At 41.8% G+C, this 18,932-nt stretch overlaps 2 protein-coding genes across 3 annotated transcripts in view; one reads left to right on the top strand and one right to left on the bottom strand.

The window, feature by feature from the left end:
* The window catches only part of Rnf10 (ring finger protein 10), a 37,617-nt gene extending 22,819 nt beyond the window's left edge, over positions 1-14,798 (top strand). The window contains exons 7-17 of one of the 2 annotated variants that reach the window (XM_047561535.1): positions 199-359; positions 2,190-2,315; positions 2,710-2,983; positions 3,185-3,318; positions 5,400-5,517; positions 5,732-5,833; positions 6,778-6,933; positions 9,068-9,168; positions 12,767-12,824; positions 12,913-13,071; positions 13,684-14,798. In XM_047561535.1, the coding sequence (XP_047417491.1) occupies positions 199-359; positions 2,190-2,315; positions 2,710-2,983; positions 3,185-3,318; positions 5,400-5,517; positions 5,732-5,833; positions 6,778-6,933; positions 9,068-9,168; positions 12,767-12,824; positions 12,913-13,071; positions 13,684-13,760 (1,466 nt within the window). In that variant the 3' untranslated portion in view covers positions 13,761-14,798. Of the gene's footprint in view, positions 1-198; positions 360-2,189; positions 2,316-2,709; positions 2,984-3,184; positions 3,319-5,399; positions 5,518-5,731; positions 5,834-6,777; positions 6,934-9,055; positions 9,169-12,766; positions 12,825-12,912; positions 13,072-13,683 lie in introns of both variants that reach the window. The other variant, XM_047561534.1, reaches the window with a different exon arrangement.
* A 515-nt stretch (positions 14,799-15,313) lies between these two features.
* Positions 15,314-18,189, bottom strand: Pop5 (POP5 homolog, ribonuclease P/MRP subunit). Its single transcript, XM_047561529.1, has 5 exons — positions 18,113-18,189; positions 17,893-18,035; positions 16,678-16,827; positions 16,428-16,511; positions 15,314-16,327 (listed from the first exon to the last, which is right to left on the bottom strand). The coding sequence occupies exons 1-5, from the start codon at positions 18,130-18,132 to the stop codon at positions 16,215-16,217; spliced, it is 510 nt and encodes a 169-aa protein (XP_047417485.1). The 5' UTR covers positions 18,133-18,189; the 3' UTR covers positions 15,314-16,214.
* Between the last annotated feature and the right edge of the window lie 743 nt (positions 18,190-18,932).

Raw genomic sequence — 18,932 nt, 5'->3', positions numbered from 1 at the left:
ACTTGATTATTTTCTCTATTTTCTTAGACTTATGTTATAAGGTCAATTATAAACCTTATTTTGAGGTTATTGTTAAATTATTTTCTAGGAAGTTAAATTACCCCATCTTAACCCTAGCAAAAAAGGGTGTGTGTGAGAAAGTTGTTCAGCTGCTCTGACACATTGAGTGTTGCATTTTATGATCTTACTTTCTTGTAGATGAACAGCATAGCCAGTACTCCAAGTTACTGTTGGCCTCTAAGGAGCAGGTGCTGCACCGGGTAGTTCTGGAAGAGAAAGTAGCACTGGAGCAGCAACTGGCAGAGGAGAAGCACACTCCCGAGTCCTGCTTTATTGAGGCAGCTATCCAGGAACTCAAGGTCAGAGGATGCATTAGAAACTAAAAAACCAGAGATGTTGAACCTTTCTACCCAGGGATAGACAGTGAACCTAATTATTTCAGACCCACATTGAGGCGAATGAATCTAGGAATGGCTTAAAAAAGCATTCTGCTCTGGGCTTTGTAATGGGAAGGAAGGGCTGGAGATTTTTCAAAGTTTTTCTAGAGCTGAAAGGAGTGGTTCAAATGATTTTTATGCAGCTGGGCATGGTGGTGCACACCTATAATCCCAGTGGCTAGGGAAGCTGATACAGGATTGCAAGTTCAGGGACAGGTTCAGCAACTTAGCCAGGTCCTAATAAGCAACTTAGTGAGACCCTGTCTCAAAATAAGGACTGGGAATGTAGTTCAGTGATAAAGTGCCCTGGGATAAATCTCTAGTCCCCCACCTCCCCAATTTTATAACTAATTGTGACAGTGGAGTTTCTTAGGTTGGCTCTGCTCTTAGTTAAACAAGATAGGCTTTTAGATTTGTTTTTAGAGGTGTTTTATTTGAGAGAAATGTGAAGAAAGTACTATTGCTTGCTCATTTGTTCCTTGGCAATACTGCTGAGGATCTTGGAGTAGCAAGAATCGCCCAATTAAAGAAGTTCCTTTTTTGTATTTTGGTACCGGGGATTGAACCCAGTGCATGCTGTGTAAGTGCTCTGCCACTGAGTTATATCTCCAGCCCCCAACAGGGATTCTTAAACTTGATATGTAAGAATCAGTAATAGACTCCTCCCTGAGAGTGTTTTAGAAGACCTGGGCTTGGTAGGCCCACTAATGTACATTGGAACAAGTTCAGAGTGATGCTGATGTGCTCATCCCCAGACCACACTTTGAGAACCACTGGTCTAGATTGGGACAGTAAAAACCCTTACATTGATGAGAGATTCACTTGTGAAAGACCCAGTGTTACATTTGTTTCACTTTTGCTTTATAACCCGCTGTGGTAAATTGGGCTGCCAACTTTCATGGGTAAGGAAAGGGAATCATGGGACAGGCATTTTGTTTTGTTTTGTTTTATTTTGTTTTGTTTTGGTACTGGCAGTTGAACCCAAGGGCACTTTACCATTGAGCTACATCCCCAGCCCTTTTTATTTTTTATTTTGAGACAGGGCCTCGCTAAGTTGGCTGAGACTGGCCTTGAACTTGTGATCCTCCTGCCTCAGCTTCCCCAGTTGCTGGGATTATAGGCATGTGCCTCTGTGCCTGACAGGATAGGCAATTCGCTTAAGGACACATAACTAAGAAGGGGTTAAGCCAGCATTCAAACTTTTCTGACTTTCAAGTCTCCTTATCATCCCATATATTATTTTCTTCCTGTAATTGTAGAACTTTGTTTAAATGCCTTCAGGTGGAAGAAATACCTTTCGGAGCATAGTTTGTAAAAACCAGAATGCTAGGTTTGGTGTCCCCCCGCCCCGCTTTTAGTAGTATAGGGGTTTGAACCCAGGGTATCACACGTACTAGTCATGTACTCTACCACTGAGCTATATTCCCGTTCCTGAAAGCTAATTTTATGTTCTTGGATTTCTTTTCAGGAAGCTTTGTGTAATGTCAGGGTCAAAGATTCTAAGCAGAATACCATCCTTTGTGAATACCAGATGTTTTTTGCTGCCTATTTTCCTGAACTGAATCTTTCCCATTGAGTCTCCCTAAATTAGTCAGGCTGGCCTTAAACTTGTAATTCTCTCTCCTCAGCCTCATGAGTAGCTGGGACTACAACCATGTGCCACTTCACTGGGCTTCTTGTTCCCTCTTTAGCTCTTTACACTGAGTGTGCTTCTGGAAATTTAGCTTTCTCTGGTCTTCTCTCTGGCCCTAGACTCGGGAAGAGGCTCTGTCAGGATTGACTGAAAGCAGAGGGAAGGTCACTGGTGTTGTGGCTGCTCTGGAACAACTGGTGCTGATGGCTCCCTTGGCGAAGGAGTCCGTTTTTCAACCCAGAAAGGTTAGTGTGCCCCTGTTGCAGTCTTAAGTGACTGCCATTCCTCAAATGCTGATAGTAAGCTGGTAGGTACTGCTGTGAAACTTAACTTTATTTGGAGGAGAGGGAATATGACTATTGCTTGTATGTTATTTTTCCCTGTGGATGTTAAGTCAACGTGAAAAACATCTAGGGAGCTTCTTAGGTCTCCTTATATCTCCTTGCTTTTTTTTATTTAATATTTTTAGTTGAAGATGGACATAATACTTTTATTTATTAATGTGGTGCTAAGGATTGAACCCAGTTCCTCTTCTGTGCTAGGCAGGCTCTCTACCACTGAGTTACAACCCCAGCCTATCATATTGCTTCTTGAAAATAGGATATAGACTTTCTGTTGACCTAGAGTTTGTTCCAACAGGGCATGCTAGAGTATCTGTCTGCTTTTGATGAAGAAACGACAGAAGTTTGTTCTCTGGACTCTCCTCATCCTCTTGCTCTCCCTCTGGTAGAGGAAGAGGAAGCAGTATCTGAACCAGAGCCTGAGGGGTCGTCGGAGGCCTGTGATGACTTGGAATTAGCTGCTGACAATCTTGGGGAGGGGACCATTTGTATTGAGTCCAGCCAGCAGGAACCCATCACCAAGCCAGGCTTTACACACCTGAGCAGCTCTCCTTGTTACTACTTTTACCAAGGTGAGGGGCCCTGAGGAGGAAGACCAGGTTGCTTGCCACAGAGGTGTTCGAGAGGGACAACCTGGCTTTCTGAGCAGAAGGTGCTTCACTGGATCCTGGGGGTGCCTTTTAGCATTGGGAGGGAAAGGTAGGCCTAGCAGTGAGAGGGTCTGTGCTGAGAGGCTGGCAGAGACTCTTGGATAATAAAACTCTTGTCTTCAGCGGAGGATGGGCAGCACATGTTCCTGCACCCTGTGAACGTACGCTGCCTTGTGCGAGAGTACGGCAGCCTGGAGCAGAGCCCAGAGAAGATATCAGCGACTGTGGTGGAGATTGCCGGTTACTCCATGTCTGAGGTAAGGGCCTGCCTTTAGAGGAGGAGGAGGAGGTGGTTGGGAAGCAACATTGACCTAATTTCTTTGTATAGGCTGAGCCAGCCTAAGTTCCTAAACCTTCAAGGCCTTTTAAGTTGATGTATCCCGTGTGTGTGTGTGTGTGTGTGTGTGTGTGTGTGATGTGCTGGGGATCAACTGCACGACCTTGTGCATTCTAGGGAGCTACACTCCCAAAAAGTTTGTTTTTTTTGGTGATGGTGCTGTGAAAAAATTTTTTTTTTTTTTTAAATTAGATTGTTCTTCCTTACTGTACCAGTGTATTGGTAAGTCCGTTTTCACTACCCCATTTCTCAGGTACATTTTTGGGGGGGATATAGATGTCTTCTCCTTTAATTCAAGTTAGAGTTTGTCTTGTTTCTCTTTCTCCTCATTCCCTGTTTATTTGGTACTTGGGATTGAATCCAGATGCGCTTTACCCAGCTACATTCCCAGCCCTTTTTATTTTGAGAAAGGGCCTTACTAAGTTTCTGAGGACCTCTCAGCTAGGATATTTCTTTTTTTTGTGAGAAGGAGGGTACTGGGGATTGAACTCAAGGCACTTAAGCACTGAGCCCCATTCCCAGCCCTATTTTGTGTTTTATTTAGAGACAGGGTCTCACTGAGTTGCTTGGCACCTTGCTTGCTGAGGCTGGCTTTGAACTCGTGATCCTCCTTTCTCAGCCTCCCGAGCTGCTGGGATCATAGGCGTGTGCCACTGTGCCCAGCTTCAGCTAGAATGTTTCTTAAGCAATGAGAAAGCTGGGTGTGGTGACGCACACTGGTCACAGTAACTCAGGAGACTGAGGCAGGAGGACTGCCAAGTTTGAGGCTAACCTTAGGAACTTAAGGCCACCCGGTTTCAAAAGTGAAAGATAAAAAGGGCTGGGAGTTAGGCACAGTGGTGCATGCCTGTAATCCCAGCAGCTCAGTAGGCTGAAGCAGGAGGACTTCAAGTTTGAGGCCAATCCCAGCAACTTGGTGAGGCTGTAACCAGACAGTCTCAAAAAGGGCTGGAGATAGAACTCAGTGATAAAGCACTCCTGGGTTCAATCCCTACTACAAAAAAAAAAAAAAAAAAAAAAAAAAAAAAAAAAAAACAGGCTGGGGATGTAACTCAGTGGTAGAGCACCCCTGGGTTCTAACTTGAATACCAGAGGAGTCAGGGGGATGTCTTAATAAAGAAGTCTGGAGTGGGAGTAGCTCAGTGGTAGAACACTATGCGTAGCATACCAGAGGCCCTGGGTTCAGTCCCCAGCACACACATACACAAAAAAATGAACAAAAGAGAAACCTTGAAAAGTCCTTGTCCTTTGGAGGCTTTAAGCTAGGTACACGAACTTGAAGTGCATTTTTAGCTTAGCAGATATCTGAATTATGGTTTTTGTTTTTTTTTTTTTTTGTCTTTTTTTTGGAACTGGGGGTCAAACCCAGGGCTTTACAAATGCAGGGCAGATGCTTTGCCACTGAGCTACATCCCAGCTCCTGGATTATGGTCTTATAATTTACATATGTGTATTTTTTCCCTTTGGGTATTATCCTTGTATTGATGACAAATTTGTCATAAGCCTCAAAATTACAAACTTTGGGTACTATCAACTTTTTCAAACATGTGAAGAAAAAGAATAGCAAAATAACTATAAATTTTTGTTTTTGTTTTTAACTGTTGTAGGCTAAACTGTAGTAGGAAATCTGTTTTATCTTCCTTCTTTAATATCATTTGTTTTGTCTGCTGTTTCCAGGTTTCTATTTTTCTAACAAATACTTCTATTTTCCCTGTTCTTTCACCTCAGTGGTGGACCCTAGGAAATCAGAAATAGCTGATTAGCTTTAGATTGTTACCAGGCTCAATATATTCACTTTTAGCACAAACTGAATTTAGTTGCTTACTCTGACTATGTCCACAATTTCTGTTTTGCTTTTCAAAGAGATGATAATGAGAAGTGCTCTTTAAATCTCTGTGCTTTCTATGAGTGTATGTATACTGTTGGAAATCTGAGTTGGCAGCCTTTACTCTCAAGAGTTAAGCTAGCCTTACTTGAGTATTGGTCACTTTTCCCATGTAGGATGTTCGGCAGCGTCATAGATATCTCTCTCACTTGCCTCTCACCTGTGAGTTCAGCATCTGTGAACTGGCTCTTCAGCCTCCTGTGGTCTCTAAGGAAACCCTGGAGATGTTTTCAGGTGAGAAAGCTCATTTTGCTTTTCTTTATAGTGACTGGAAACCAAGCATGGGTGGAGACTTAAGACTATCTAGAGTCATTCCTCTTGAAAGGCCCCACCCCATTCATCTGGTCCAGCCAGGCCCACTGGTGTGGGCTAAGCAGCTAGTCACCTGGGAAGAGTTAATGGCCAGATGGTCTGGAATCTGCCTTCTCACAGCTTGACTAACCCACAGATGACATTGAGAAGAGGAAGCGTCAACGTCAGAAGAAGGCTCGGGAGGAGCGTCGCCGAGAGCGTAGGATTGAAATGGAGGAGAACAAGAAACAGGGCAAATGTAAGTTCAGGTGCTCTCAACAAGGCTTTGTGCCCAGGAGCCAGGCTGCATGTGTTCATGTCTCAGCTCTGTCATTTGTTTCCTCAGTTCTTAGACCTGAGTCATGAAAATACGTCCTTTATAGGCTTGTTTGAGAAATTAAATGGGTTCATAGGGTCACAGTGAAGATGAAAATGAAATTCACCCTGGCATGGTGGGTGACAAAAATCTCTTCCAAGGAAGGGAATTGGAGTTCTGCTGAGAATGCTGGGGGCAGTTGTCTCATGCGATCTGTAGGTCACAGATCTCACCTCCCAACTATTAAAGGGAACAGTGCCACACAGTGAGTGCCACAAGTGTCTGATAAAGTAGAAACTTTGAAAACCAGGAAATGCATGCAGGAAGTTAGACTTGAGAGCTCTTGTGCCAGTAAGCATCTCAAGAGTATTCTGATCTGGTGCTGTATAAGCTTCATTGAATCCAGTGGATTTGTGTGACCCTCAGGCCTCACTATGCACTAAAAAATGAAAATTTGAGTCTTGGATAGGAAAAGGACTTAGTTGTGATTCCACATGATAGGGCAAACACTATAAATTTTACTTCTCAAACTGGGCCAAGTATATACCTGGGGTTCCACTACTCTGTAAATATTTGGCTCATGTCTTACACTTGGAGAAAACAAATGTTTGCTGAACAGGATTTTTGTTTTAACTTTATTATGGAAATAGCCAGACAAGTGGGTTGAAAGCACCCCATGTTTATTACCCACCTTCAATTATGAGTAGTTAGAACAAGCATTTTTATATTAAAAACATAGGATGGCAATTTTTATAAATTGGGTTATTAAATTTCTGTCTGTATCCTTCAGAACCTTAAGGTTATTTATGCATATTGGCCTCCCTCAGCTGTTGATAAAAATTTGAGGAATTGTAAATGGACCTACCATTACTGTCTTTCCTTTGTAGATCCAGAAGTCCACATTCCCCTAGAAAATCTACAGCAGTTTCCTGCCTTCAATTCCTATACCTGCTCCTCTGATTCTGCTTTGGGTCCTACCAGCATCCAGAGCCCTGGGGCCCTCTCCTTTTCTCCTCTTAGCAGAAGTCCAGGTTCCCATACAGGTAAATAACTGTTGAGATTTAATATATTCAGCCACTGTCTAGGCTTTAAACAAAACCCTTTAAGCAGCCTCTGACCTACTCAGGTGGTATAGTCTCAGATAACTTTTACTTGGATAGTTAGCTCTAAACTACATCAAATTCTTGCCATTTGATTTACTTTTTACATTGACTGTACTGACTTATTATGACTTGCCAATCTCTAAAAACCTCAAGGTAGCCAGGTGGTGGCACTTGCCTGTCATGCCAGTGACTGGAGAACCTGAGACAGGATTGCAAGTTTAAATCCAACCTCAGAAACTTAGTGTGGCCCTTAACAATGTAACAAAACCCTGTCTCAGAATTTTAAAAGAAGTTGGACAGGGTTGGGGGGTGTGTTGCTGAAGTTGTGGCTCAGTAGTTAAGTGCCCCTGGGTTCAATCCCCAGTACCAAGAAATAATAAATAAAAAAAATAAAAACCTCAAGGTAGCTCACTAGGTAGGAAGTTTCTTTTGACACAGCTGTTTTATCTCTAGTTTTTACATTTGGGGTACTACCCTCTATTTCAACCTTTTTTTATACACCTTTTTTATTCTAGTAGCATATATAATAAAGAAGAAATGGCTTACAAACTCGATTGATAGGGAAATTACTAAGTTGTAGCATTTATGCTATGAAGTACCTCACACTTATTGATGAAGGAAATAGCTATCTTTTTGAAATAATGGAAAGATAAAAGGAAATTGTAGAGGGCTAGTTGTAGCTCAGTGGTAGAGCATTTGCTTAGCATGCACAAGGCCCTGACTTTAATCCCTGTACCTCACTAATTGTAGAATTTTGTGGATTTTTTAAAAATTATAGGGGCTGGGGCTCTAGCTCATTGGTAGAGTGCTTGCTTCACATGTATGAGGCACTGGGTTCAATCCTCATCACTACATAAAATTAAAGATAGTGTGTCCACATACAACTAAAAAAAAATTTTTTTTTTTAAAAAAGCATTTTATTGTACATTTATCTACATGTACTGGGACAGGTACATTCCAAACTGGTACTCCAAGGAGAGAAGGATTGAAAGTTTGTTCAGTTACCCTTGTCCTTTTTAAAGTTAGTAAATGAAGACACACTTTTTTCTTAAAGAAAAATTTTAGTTTGTTTCTTTTGTTTTTAAAGCAGTACTGGGGATTGGATTTTTGTCTTTGTTTTTTGGCAGTACTGGGGATTGACCCCAAGGCCTCACATATGCTAGACAAGCATCCTACCACTAAGTGTAATGAAATGAAATACTTGGAGTTATTGACCAGGGCTGGAGTTGTGGAGCGCTTGCCTAGCATGTATGAGGCACTGGGTTCGATCCTCAGCACCACATTGAAATAAATGAATAAAATAAAGATATATCAACATCTAAAAAATATTTTTATATAAATAGAAAGTAAAATAAAGGTCCATTGACAACTAAAAAAATGTTAAAAAAAAAAAAAAAAGTTATTGATCATAAACTTTTTGGGGGTGGTGGTAACTTGGAAGTACACCCAGAGGCTTTTAACCACTGAGCCATATTTCCCAGCCTTTTCTGTTTTTTTTTTTTTTTAAAAAGGACAAGGTCTTGCTAAGTTGCTGAGGCTGGCTTTAAACTCATGATCCTCCTGCCTCAGCCTCCCAAGCTGCTGGGATTACAGGTGTGTGCCACTGTGCCCCACTGTGTGTCTTGAATTCTAACCAGACATTTCCAGGTTATATATGTGGCTAGAACATAAAGGCTGACCTAATTAATTTTTATTTATTTATTTATTTTTAAAGCTTTTCTAACCTCATAAAAATCAGTCTGTGATAGAATATCTGGGCATTGAGAGCCAGCCTTTGGAAATTGTAGCATTTCATAAGGAAAAGGGTTATTCTTGCTGTGGAAACAGATTTCACCATGACTTCTACTATTACAACTATGAAGCTTTTTCTCTCCCTCCACTGATCACTGATGTTAGCAGTCAGTAATGTTCTTGGCTTTGTCAAAACATGGCAGAGTTGAAGGTTGGATCAGGGTTCTCTTTGGGGTGGATGGGTGTTGGTAATTATCCAGATCTGACTCGAGGGTTCATCTCTCTTCATCTCAAAGGCACTAGCTTTTTGGAATTTGACTTATAAAATCAGGTTCTTTTTCAGACTTTCTGCTGACTCCTCTATCACCCACTGCCAGTCAGGGCAGTCCTTCATTTTGTGTTGGGAGTCTGGAAGAAGATTCTCCCTTTCCTTCCTTTGCCCAGGTAAGTCATTTGCTTGTGAAGCAGCCCATAGTATTTAGCATGAATTTGGCTGCTGGCTTTTCTGGGAACCTCATCCAGGGATTGTTGTTCCTCATCTAATAACAACTGAACACATTGAGTCATCTGATAGGGAAATTGTCTGCCTCTTGGAGATGTATGCCACGAGGAGTGGCAAAGAGTAGAATCTGTGGGTATCCTCTCTGTTAGAGGCAGGGGGCTTATAGGCTAATGTTGCATTGTGTTGATTCTAATACATATATGTTGGAGGTTTTTTGTTTTTTTGTTTTTTTGTTTTTTGTTTTTTTGTACAAGGGATTGGTACAGGGGCTCTTAACCACTGAGCTATATCCCAAACCCTTTTTATATTTTCTTTAGAGACAGGGTCTCATGAAGTTGCTGGGACTGGCTTAGAACTTTGGGATCCTCTTGCCTCAACCTCCAGAGCTACAGGGAGTAGAGGCATGCACCACCGTGCCTGGCTTTCAGAGGCTGTCTTAAGAGGAAGTTCATGGTTTTAGTCTCAGCAGTTACTGTAGACATACCCAGGAAAGAGGCCAAGAGTAACAGAGAAAAATCTGAGTTTTAGTTATTTTTTAAAAAAAATCACTACATTGTAAAACTAGACACTGTTCCAGAAACTGGGGATATATCAATTAATTTTAATAGGTTTTCAGTTCTAGGATCTCTTGTTCAGATGGTATTTGTTACAAAGAATAAACAATTCCTCTGCACTTTGGGAAGGAAAAGGTTGTCTGGGTTATCCTGTAACTAGTCGACGCATCATCCTTGGCGAGCAATGTGGGAAAGCACCAAGCTAGTGAGATTTGATGTCAAATCACCTTTTTTTTTTTTTTTTTTTTTTTTTTAATGTTTTTTAGTTGTATGTGGACACAGTACCTTTATTTTTATGTGGTATTGGGGATTGAACCCAGGGCCTCACGCGTGCTAGGCGAGCATGCTATCACTGAGCCAACCCCAGCCTTCAGATCACTTTATAAAGCAAAATATTCATTTGTTAACAAGCTGACTTCAGCATTCCTGCATCCATATAACTGAAGATGATGGACAGATGCCCCTATAAGAAGTCAGTGTTAACTTCTTTTGGGCTAGTTTGGAATAATTACCTCAACAATTCTTAGAGAGTAAACATGACTCAACTTACAATGCAGTTACATATGATAAACCTATCATAAGTTGAAGTATTGTAAGTCAGAAATGCATTTGATACCCCTAACCTCCTGAACATCATAACTTCCCTAAAATATGCTCAGAACATTTATATTACCTTGCAGTTGACCAGAATCATCTCTTAGAATGTGTTGAATGTTATTTAATTTATTGAATATTGTTCCAAAAGTGAAAAATCTTTAGTTAAATCATCTTAAGACCTACTAATATCTGTAGTTGATATGGATTTTTCTCATGTAAAAATGACAGTTTGTGCTGACAGATAAGTAGAAGTTAAACTTTTGAAAGAAAGGTCCTAAAGGCACGAGAGATGAAAATAATTGGGTGCATTCTGAAAATAAACTACTGAATTTTAGAAGCAAGTACCGAGTGGCTTTCAGGAATTAGGCCAAATACTTAGGTTGTTTTGTTTATTGCTGTTGCTTTTTTTTTTTTTTCCTTTTGTGGTACTGGGGATTGAACCCAGGGGTGATCTACCACTGAGCCCACATCCCTAGGCCTTTTAATTTTTTTTAGATTTTTTTTTTATGATCTATTTTCTTTGAGCTTAAATTTGAGAAACTTAAGTCTTAAAGAGTTGAAATAATAGTATTATGAACAGACACCTTTTTGCCTAGATTCATCAATTTTAATTTTTGCTATATTTGCTTTCTCGTACCACTTATGTGATAAGTTCTAGATATCATGACATTTCATTACCTCTTAGGTGATACATGGCAAATAAAATGACGTTTTCCTATAAACTATAGTTAATCACAAAAAAAATCCAACTGCTATACCATGTAATATAGTACATATTTCTATTTGCCTATTTGTTTCAATATCCCTTATTTTTTTCAGTTCAGGGTGTAATCAGATTACTCATTTGTATTTAATTGTCAAGTCTCTTTAGCTTCCTTTGGTCTGTAACAGCTCCTCTGGCCCCCTTCCCCTCCTCCTTGAATGGATAATTTTGAAACAGCCAGGCAAGTTGTTTCATAGAATGTCAAATGGTATAGATTTGTCTGATTGTTTTCTCATGAGTGGTTTCAGTTTAAACACTTAAAAACCATTTTCGGTAAGAGTAAAAGCACAGGTGATACATTTAATCACATCTTAAGATGATTCAGATGCCATGCCACTTGGACTCACTCTGGGGAGCAAAGGAAGAGGATCCTCAAAGTGAAATGATAAAGATTATTCATTGAAAGCAATACCTACTGACTGTGGTGGCACATGCCTGTAATTCCAGACTAGGGATGCCAAGGCAGGGCGACTGCAAGTTCAAGGCCAGCCTCGAGAACTTACTGAGACTGTCTCAAAACAAAGGCCTGGAGATACAGCTCAGTGGTATTGTGCCCCTGGATTTGATCCCCAGTACTCTCCTCTCCGACACACCCAAAAAAAAAAAAAAAAAAAAAAAAAAAAAACACCCTGGCCCTGATGGAGATGAGGACAGTTCCCCAGCGATTGTTCGGATTTACTATACTTGAAGAATTTTACAGGTCTGTGGGTGGATCCAAAAGTTAATGATTTAAGCTATTGGAAAATCAAAGATTAAAAGGTAATGAGGAGGGCTGGGGTTGCTCAGTGGCAGAGCGCTAGTTAGCATGTGTGAGGCATGGGGTTCGGGCCTCAGTACCACATATAAATAAATAAAGGTCCTTCAACAACTAAAATTTTTTTTAAAAAGTAATGAGGGTAAAAAAAATAAGAAGGTAATGAGGGGGCTAGAGTTGTGTGGTTCAGTGGTAGAGCACTTGCCTGGCACGTGCGAGGCCCTGGGTTTGATCTTCAGTGCTGCATATAAACAAACAAATAAATAAATAGATCCATTGACGACTAAAAAAAAATATATATATATATATATATTCTTTTTTTTTTTTTTTTTTTTTTTTTTGGTGCTGGGGATCGAACCCAGGGCCTTGTGCTTACGAGGCAAGCACTCTACCAACTGAGCTATCTCCCCAGCCCTAAAAATATTTTTTTTTAAATGATGAGAATGTTGTGCTCTTTCTGGATAAAATTTAGTTTTCAGTAGCCATGTGGTTTGTTTTAAAAGTTGAGTGTACCACATTGCTTGTTTGAGCAGGTTCATGTTTTAAGGGGTTTTAAGGAGGACAGGAAAGTTGATGAGAAAAGTCAGCATTTCCAATTTGAGCGCCTGAGTAAGAACCTCTTGTACCTTCTCTGTAGCGTTCTTTACCTATTTTCTTAAGGAGCGAATTAGCCTTACCACTTCTTGGGTTACACTGCCATTTCCATTGTGGGATACACAGGATAACAGAACATGACTGAAATGGCGTGTTAATGAGAGAAGTGTTTCACAGGTGATGGTTGGTTCTGTGTCCTCCTAACCAGTTGTTAAGTTTGTTGTCTAGAAAAGAAGTTGGGCTAAAAACTTACATCATCTCACTTCCCACTTTTGCAGATGCTAAGAGTTGGAAAAGCAAAAGCAGATGTGTGGCCCAAAACTGTTCCAAAGAAAGGTGAGGAGGGCCTACTGGTGAAGGGTGAGTTTGGTCCTTTTCATTGAAAGTGCTAGTTCATAGAATTATAACACTGCTTTTTTTCTAGATGAAAACAGCTTAATTCCTCCTGCCCCTGTAGACAGCGATGGGGAGAGTGATAACTCTGACCGTGTTCCTGTGCCCAGTTTCCAAAATTCCTTCAGCCAAGCTATTGAAGCAGCCTTCATGAAACTGGACACACCAGCTACTTCAGATTCCCTCTCTGGTAAGGGCAGAGAACTGGAGTGCTCAACGTAGGACCTGCACACTTAACACAGAGGTGCTGTTGTTCCTGCCTGCACTCAGGAGCAGGCACCACAGATTGGTCGACCAGTTTAGGTTTTCAACATATGATTATCAACTAATGTTCCATTTGGTTTGGCAGGACCTATTTACCACCTCAGATAAATTCTTGAGGCCTGGAAATGAAATTTGAATATTTTTTCTTCCAAGACAGTGGAAAGTAGATCCTGCCTATACTTTAGAATCTTGAGTTGGTAAAGGGTGATTCGTAGATAAGAAAGTCAGTACCCACTGTGTGATACTCATAATTAGATAAGAATGACACGTTTATGGTGTGCTTTGTATGTGCCTAGAATTGTGCAAATTTCCCCAACAACCATTTTAAATGGGTGTAACACTTAAAAGAGTTGAGGAAGCAGGGTCAGGGAGGTAGTGCCTCACCCAAAGACAAACATGTAATATATGCCATAATTGGCATTCGAATCTAGAAGTTCAGAGTCTGTACTTTAACTGACATTGAATGACTTGGTAATGGAAAGGCCAGGAAACAGAGATGGCATTGTAAACTAAGTGAGCTCTTTCTGTTTTCCTTTAGAAGAGAAAGGAGGGAAGAAAAGGAAAAAACAGAAACAGAAGCTCCTGTTCAGCACCTCAGTTGTCCACACCAAGTGACACTACTGGCCCAGGCTACCTTCCTCATCTGGTTTTCTTTTTTCTGTGCTTTTGTTTTGCTGCTGTAATTTTTAAGTATTTTGAGTTTGAACAGATTAGCTTGGGGTTGGGGGAGGGGGTTTCCACAATGTGAGGGGGAATCAAAAATTTTAAATACAGTGTATTTTCCAGCTTCCCGTCTTTACACCAAAATAAAGTATTGACACTCACAAGAGATCTCTCCCTGCCAAAGCTTTTAGTTTGTTGCCAGGTTAGTGTTTTTGATCCATGTGTAACTTAACCCAAAACAAGTTTGAGCTTGAAGCAGCCCAAACCAGTGGTACAGCACTGCTCTGCTGCGGCATCATGTGTCAGGCTTCCTGGTCTCTCTGCATACCTATTAGTTGTCTTTTTAAAAATGGTTGAATCTTTCCTACCTGTTCAGTTCTCCTTGTTAAACAGAGGATGGGAATAAAATGAATTTAGGACACCCATTTTGAATTGAAGTTTTTCTTCTAAGAAATGGCCAGGGTGTGGTGTCAGTCCTGTTGCCATGTGTGAGGGAGTTTTACCTCAACTTGGCTCTTCTTTTTAAAAAAAAAAAAAAAAAAAAGGTACCTGTCACTAAGAAATCCTTGGGATGTGCCATCCCTTTGGTTAAACTGTTTTGACAGTGGCCTGAGTTGTAGGAACAGGAGTCCAGCATTCCTGGACAGCAGGTTGACAGCAGGAACACATTGCTTTGCCTCCCTCGTCTAGATCAGCTCTATCCACCCAGCCCCGACATCAGGTGCTGGGGCTAGAATCCAGGGCGTGGGCAAGTGGCCTGCCCCTGAGCTATATCCCCAGCCTTTTATTCTTTTCTTGCTAAATTGCCAGGCTGGCCTCAAAAAATTGGAACCCTCTTGCCTCCCAAGTAGCAGGAATTGTAGGCATTTGCCACCACACTGAGCCCTTTTTACGCCTTGATTTTTAGCTCAATTTGAATTCTGCTGCTTAAGTGATCTCTAGGTGTAACAGAATGAAGTCAAAGTTGCAATAAATCACCTGCACAAGTAATGCTGAGTTTGTTTGTTTTTTTAAGTTCTGTTTACAGGTCAGCTAGGTACATTACCTCTTAAATACAGGTTAAGGTAACAGCTGCTTTGAGCTTGATCAGTTCTATCATGGGACTAACATCTCTAGTATGAGGCTTAAAGCTGGATTTAGGGGCTGGGGTTGTGGCTCAATGGTAGAGCGCTTGCCTCACGTGTGTGACACTGAGTTTAATTATCAGTACCATATATAAGTAAAGGTCCATTAACAACTAAAAAAAAAACAAAAAAACTTAAAAATGGCAAGGTAAAGCTAAATCCAGCTTTTTTTTTTTTTTTTTTTTTTTTAATCCTGAGTCAAGAAGGGTGTTTATCCTGTAGATAAAGGCATATGTTGAACATCACAAATCTTTCTATTTAATGTGGTGGTGCACCCCTGTAATCCCAATAGCTCAGGAGGGTGAGGCAGGAGGACCTCAAGGTTGAGGCCAGCTTCAGCAATTTAGCAAGGCCCTCAGCAACTTAATGAGACCCTATCTCAAATTTTAAAAAAGCTCTATATATGTGGCTCAGTGGGTAAGCACCCCTGAGTTCAATCCCTGGTACCAAGAAGAAAAAAAGTTCTACATCCTTTTATTATGGAGACAAGAGATCCTTGGGGATGTCATTAGGAGGTAGCAGGCTAAATGTGGTCACAAGGCTTTTACCCATCCTAATTCCTATGAGTGTGGCAGTGTTGGCTTTAGGTTTAAGGCCACAAAAAAAGAGTAGAACTGCAGAGAACTAACTGAATTTGGCACATGCTCCAGGACCATGTAATAATGAGGGCAAGTGAAGCCAGTCCCCCAATCCCTAAGTGCAAAAGCTGCATTTCTTATCAAGTCACCTGATGAAATATTGGGAAGGAATCTGGTATTTATAAAGCCCAGATTAGATTAGCTATAGATCTGTATAAAGTTTAGTTGCTGTGTCTTAAAATTTTTATTCCAGATGATTTATTTTGCTTAAGATCCAGCTTGGGGGTTGAGAGTACAAAGCCTCAAAGGAATGCTAAGTATTTAAAAAAAAAAATACCACAGAGGGAGTCAGTCTTTCATCTACAGTCAGTCAGGCTGTAGATGGGGAGACTTGGCCATACATGAATTCTATAACCCCTTTTTGTAATTTATGCTAAATGCTATAAAAGTTAAATATATTTAACCTGATGTCAACCAAGCAATTAGGTACAGAAATGTAACTACAGAGCCTTTACAATCTGCAGAACCAATGAGCCAAGGGATGTTAAAGGCAACTTAATTAAGTTCTCCATTTTGCACTGGTCACTTGTCTTCTGGTTGGTAGTCTTCCAGTTTGGAGAACTGTAGATGCTGCTGCCTCCTAGAATGTTCTGTTTCCATAAGTGGGCCTGGACACAGTAGCCACCTTTGTGGCAAGCAGAAGTTCATTCCATTGCTTCAGCAGCCTCTTCACCACCATTGTCTGAAAGCTCTTCCTCACCAGAATCCTCTAGTAAACAGCTCCTTGTGACAGACTTCTGGATAGCTTCTCGCTGTCCTGGAGAAAAGCATACAGACCAGGGATGAAGGGTTTCTTTGGGAGCAATCTCCTGTTCAACTGAAGCTCAATCACTGCTTGGTGGGTTAGTGTTGCTTACCTTCATCAGTGCAGTTATGTAACAAGATTAACAACTGTCTCCTGTTGTACTGAATCAGAAACTTCTGACATGTCCTAATTGTACCTGAAAGATTTTTTTGTGGTCAACAGCTTGTGAAAGACCAAGAAACAGGCAAAAATGCCTTGTTCTCAATGGGACAACAGGACGACCCACCCACCCACCTGTTATGATTGATAATTGAATCTGTCATTTACTGAAAATCAGCAGCCATACCACATGGCACTCCTACCTCCCACGTGTAAGGTGTTGAAAAAACAAGGGTAACGGTGTCCTTTGTTCTCCAAGTATGTGATGAAAGGAAGAGCTGACCACACAAGTTGGTAGAATTCTTTTCGGCATCGAAGTAGCACTATTCCAGTATAGGCATTGAGGTATCGAACTATAAATAAAGAAAAACTTGGAAAACCTTGGATTCACAACAGGTAAAATATTTTAGGGAAAAAGCTTATGTACCAGAGACTCTTCTAGGAAAGTGGCACTTGGGAGGATGCATCAGGGAGTAAAAACAAATCCCTGAAAGAAAACCTTAGAACAAATCATTTATAGAGAGTAATTCATTGCTTTGTACACCACTCAACTGGTAAATGAATTTAGGATTTAAAATACTCTTGTCCAAATGGGATGGGAGAGGTCAGTCTTGAGGGGAAGGGGGGACACCTTATTGGGCTTTTTTAAAATTAGTTTTGGTGGTGGTACTGGGGATTGAACCCTGGGGTGCTTTACCACTGGGTTACCCACCCCCACCTCAGTCCTTTTTAGGTGTGTTTGAGACAGTATGGTTAAGCTGCCCAGGCTGGCTTCAAACTTGGGATCCTAGTGCCTCAGCCTCCCAAGTAGCTGGGATTATAGGCCTATACCAGTGCACCTGGCTCTGTGGTTTCTTTTAGCACTTGGGAGCTGAGACCTCACCTGAGGTCTCCTATTCTTAGTTCTCCAGGATTCAAGATTGGGCTTAGGATGAAAGAAGGAACTGTAAACAATGTGGTACTTGGAAAAGGGCCTCTGCCTGGGCTGATTTCCACATTTACATATACAGCAATCGTGTTCTGTACTACTCTTTCAAGGTTTTTCTAGATGTATGTGGGGGGGGGGTAATTTTGACAATATACATTTTTCCATGTGATGTCAATGTATCCAAATAGCTCTTAGTAGGGACTATATATGGTTCCCCTTAAATATATTAAATTTAATTGCAATCTTAAAGAGAAAAACAGGTACAGAAAAGATTTTTGTCTAAAGACCCACTCACTGCCTTCAGGTCCCTGTCCTTAGCCCTCTGTCCAATTCGGACTCCTCCCGATCCGGGTCCCAGACACCTAAAACCTCCAAAACGAGGGATGGTACACGGACTTGGCCGCTTCGGGTCGCTCGCGCCCCTTCTTTCTCCCTTCTACGGCGCCTGCCTGCTGCAAATCCCGCGGTCCCCCAGCGCCCTCGTACCCACCCGCGAAACCGATCGAGCAGGCGGCTGCGCCGAAAGTCCCGTGTATCCTGGCAATCGTGTCCCGAAAAAGGCCACCCAGCACTCGGTCCTCTAGACTTAGGCGACAGCGAGGGTCGTCTGACACCAATTCGCAGAGCAGGTACCTGCAGCAGACCAGAGGGAGGTGAGCATGAGGCGGGGGCGGGCGGGGCACCGTGGGGGGCCCCGAGCCGCCGCTCACCTGTGCTTGAACCGCACCATGGCGGCCTCCGCCCGGGCCGGCACGACGTACTCGCCGGATGTCGGTCCCGCCTGTGGCCAATGGGAAGTTTGCCTCCTCAGCCTTGCAGCCTGTCGCAGAGGGAGGCAGGATGGGGGCGGAGCTAGGACATTGAGAGGTCGAGTTCTGTGTCAGTCTCCTTAAGCCCCGCCTTTGCGTTTGTAAGAGCGCATGCGTTCTACTGAGAGTTCCTAAATGTGTTTGGGGGCCGGACTCATCAATTGAGTGGCGTGTTGCTGTGATGGGTGGTTCTACTCCACGCCGGAATTTATAATACTGGTGGACAGCCGCCCATTTGGTGCCCCCAGGATCCTGCGATTCAATTATGTATGCCATTATTTTCTCTCCCCAAGATGGACGGTGGAACTTTTGAGGCCAAGACCCTGAGGCCCAGGGATTAACACTCGGGAAATCGGACCCTTATTTTCAGGTTAGAGCTCGGTTTTTCTTCCATGCAACCAAAGTTCTATTATTGTTTGGACCTTTCAACAGTCTTATGAAGGTGAGTGCTTTGGTAACGATTTTTGTTTGAAAAACATTATGTGGTCATTGTATTTTTCGGATTTTAAAAAAAAAAACATGCAGAGAAAAGCACAAAGAAGCAAATAAAAATAAATTCTAATCCCAGCACGGGAGAGAGGATAACTGTCATGAAGTGTTTTCTTTCATCATTTTCCCCCTGTGCCGGCGATTCTCAAAGTGTGGACCAAGGCCCACAGAGACTGTTCAGGGAGTCCCCAACTTCAAAATTACTTTCACAATAATGCGAAGATGTTATTTG

This window comes from Sciurus carolinensis, chromosome 8, assembly GCF_902686445.1.
Source record: "Sciurus carolinensis chromosome 8, mSciCar1.2, whole genome shotgun sequence".
NCBI lineage: Eukaryota > Metazoa > Chordata > Mammalia > Rodentia > Sciuridae > Sciurus > Sciurus carolinensis.
Note: the sequence above shows the minus strand (reverse complement) of the source record. Positions and strands in the feature narration are given on the sequence as shown.

Excerpts from the sequence above, each read along its gene's own strand:
- Pop5 (XM_047561529.1), bottom strand. The coding sequence starts at position 18,132 with ATGGTGCGGTTCAAGCACAG. Across the intron at positions 18,036-18,112 it reads ATGGTGCGGTTCAAGCACAG|GTACCTGCTCTGCGAATTGG; the intron begins GTGAGCGGCGGC and ends GGTCTGCTGCAG. Across the intron at positions 16,512-16,677 it reads CAACACCTTACACGTGGGAG|GTACAATTAGGACATGTCAG; the intron begins GTAGGAGTGCCA and ends AAAATCTTTCAG.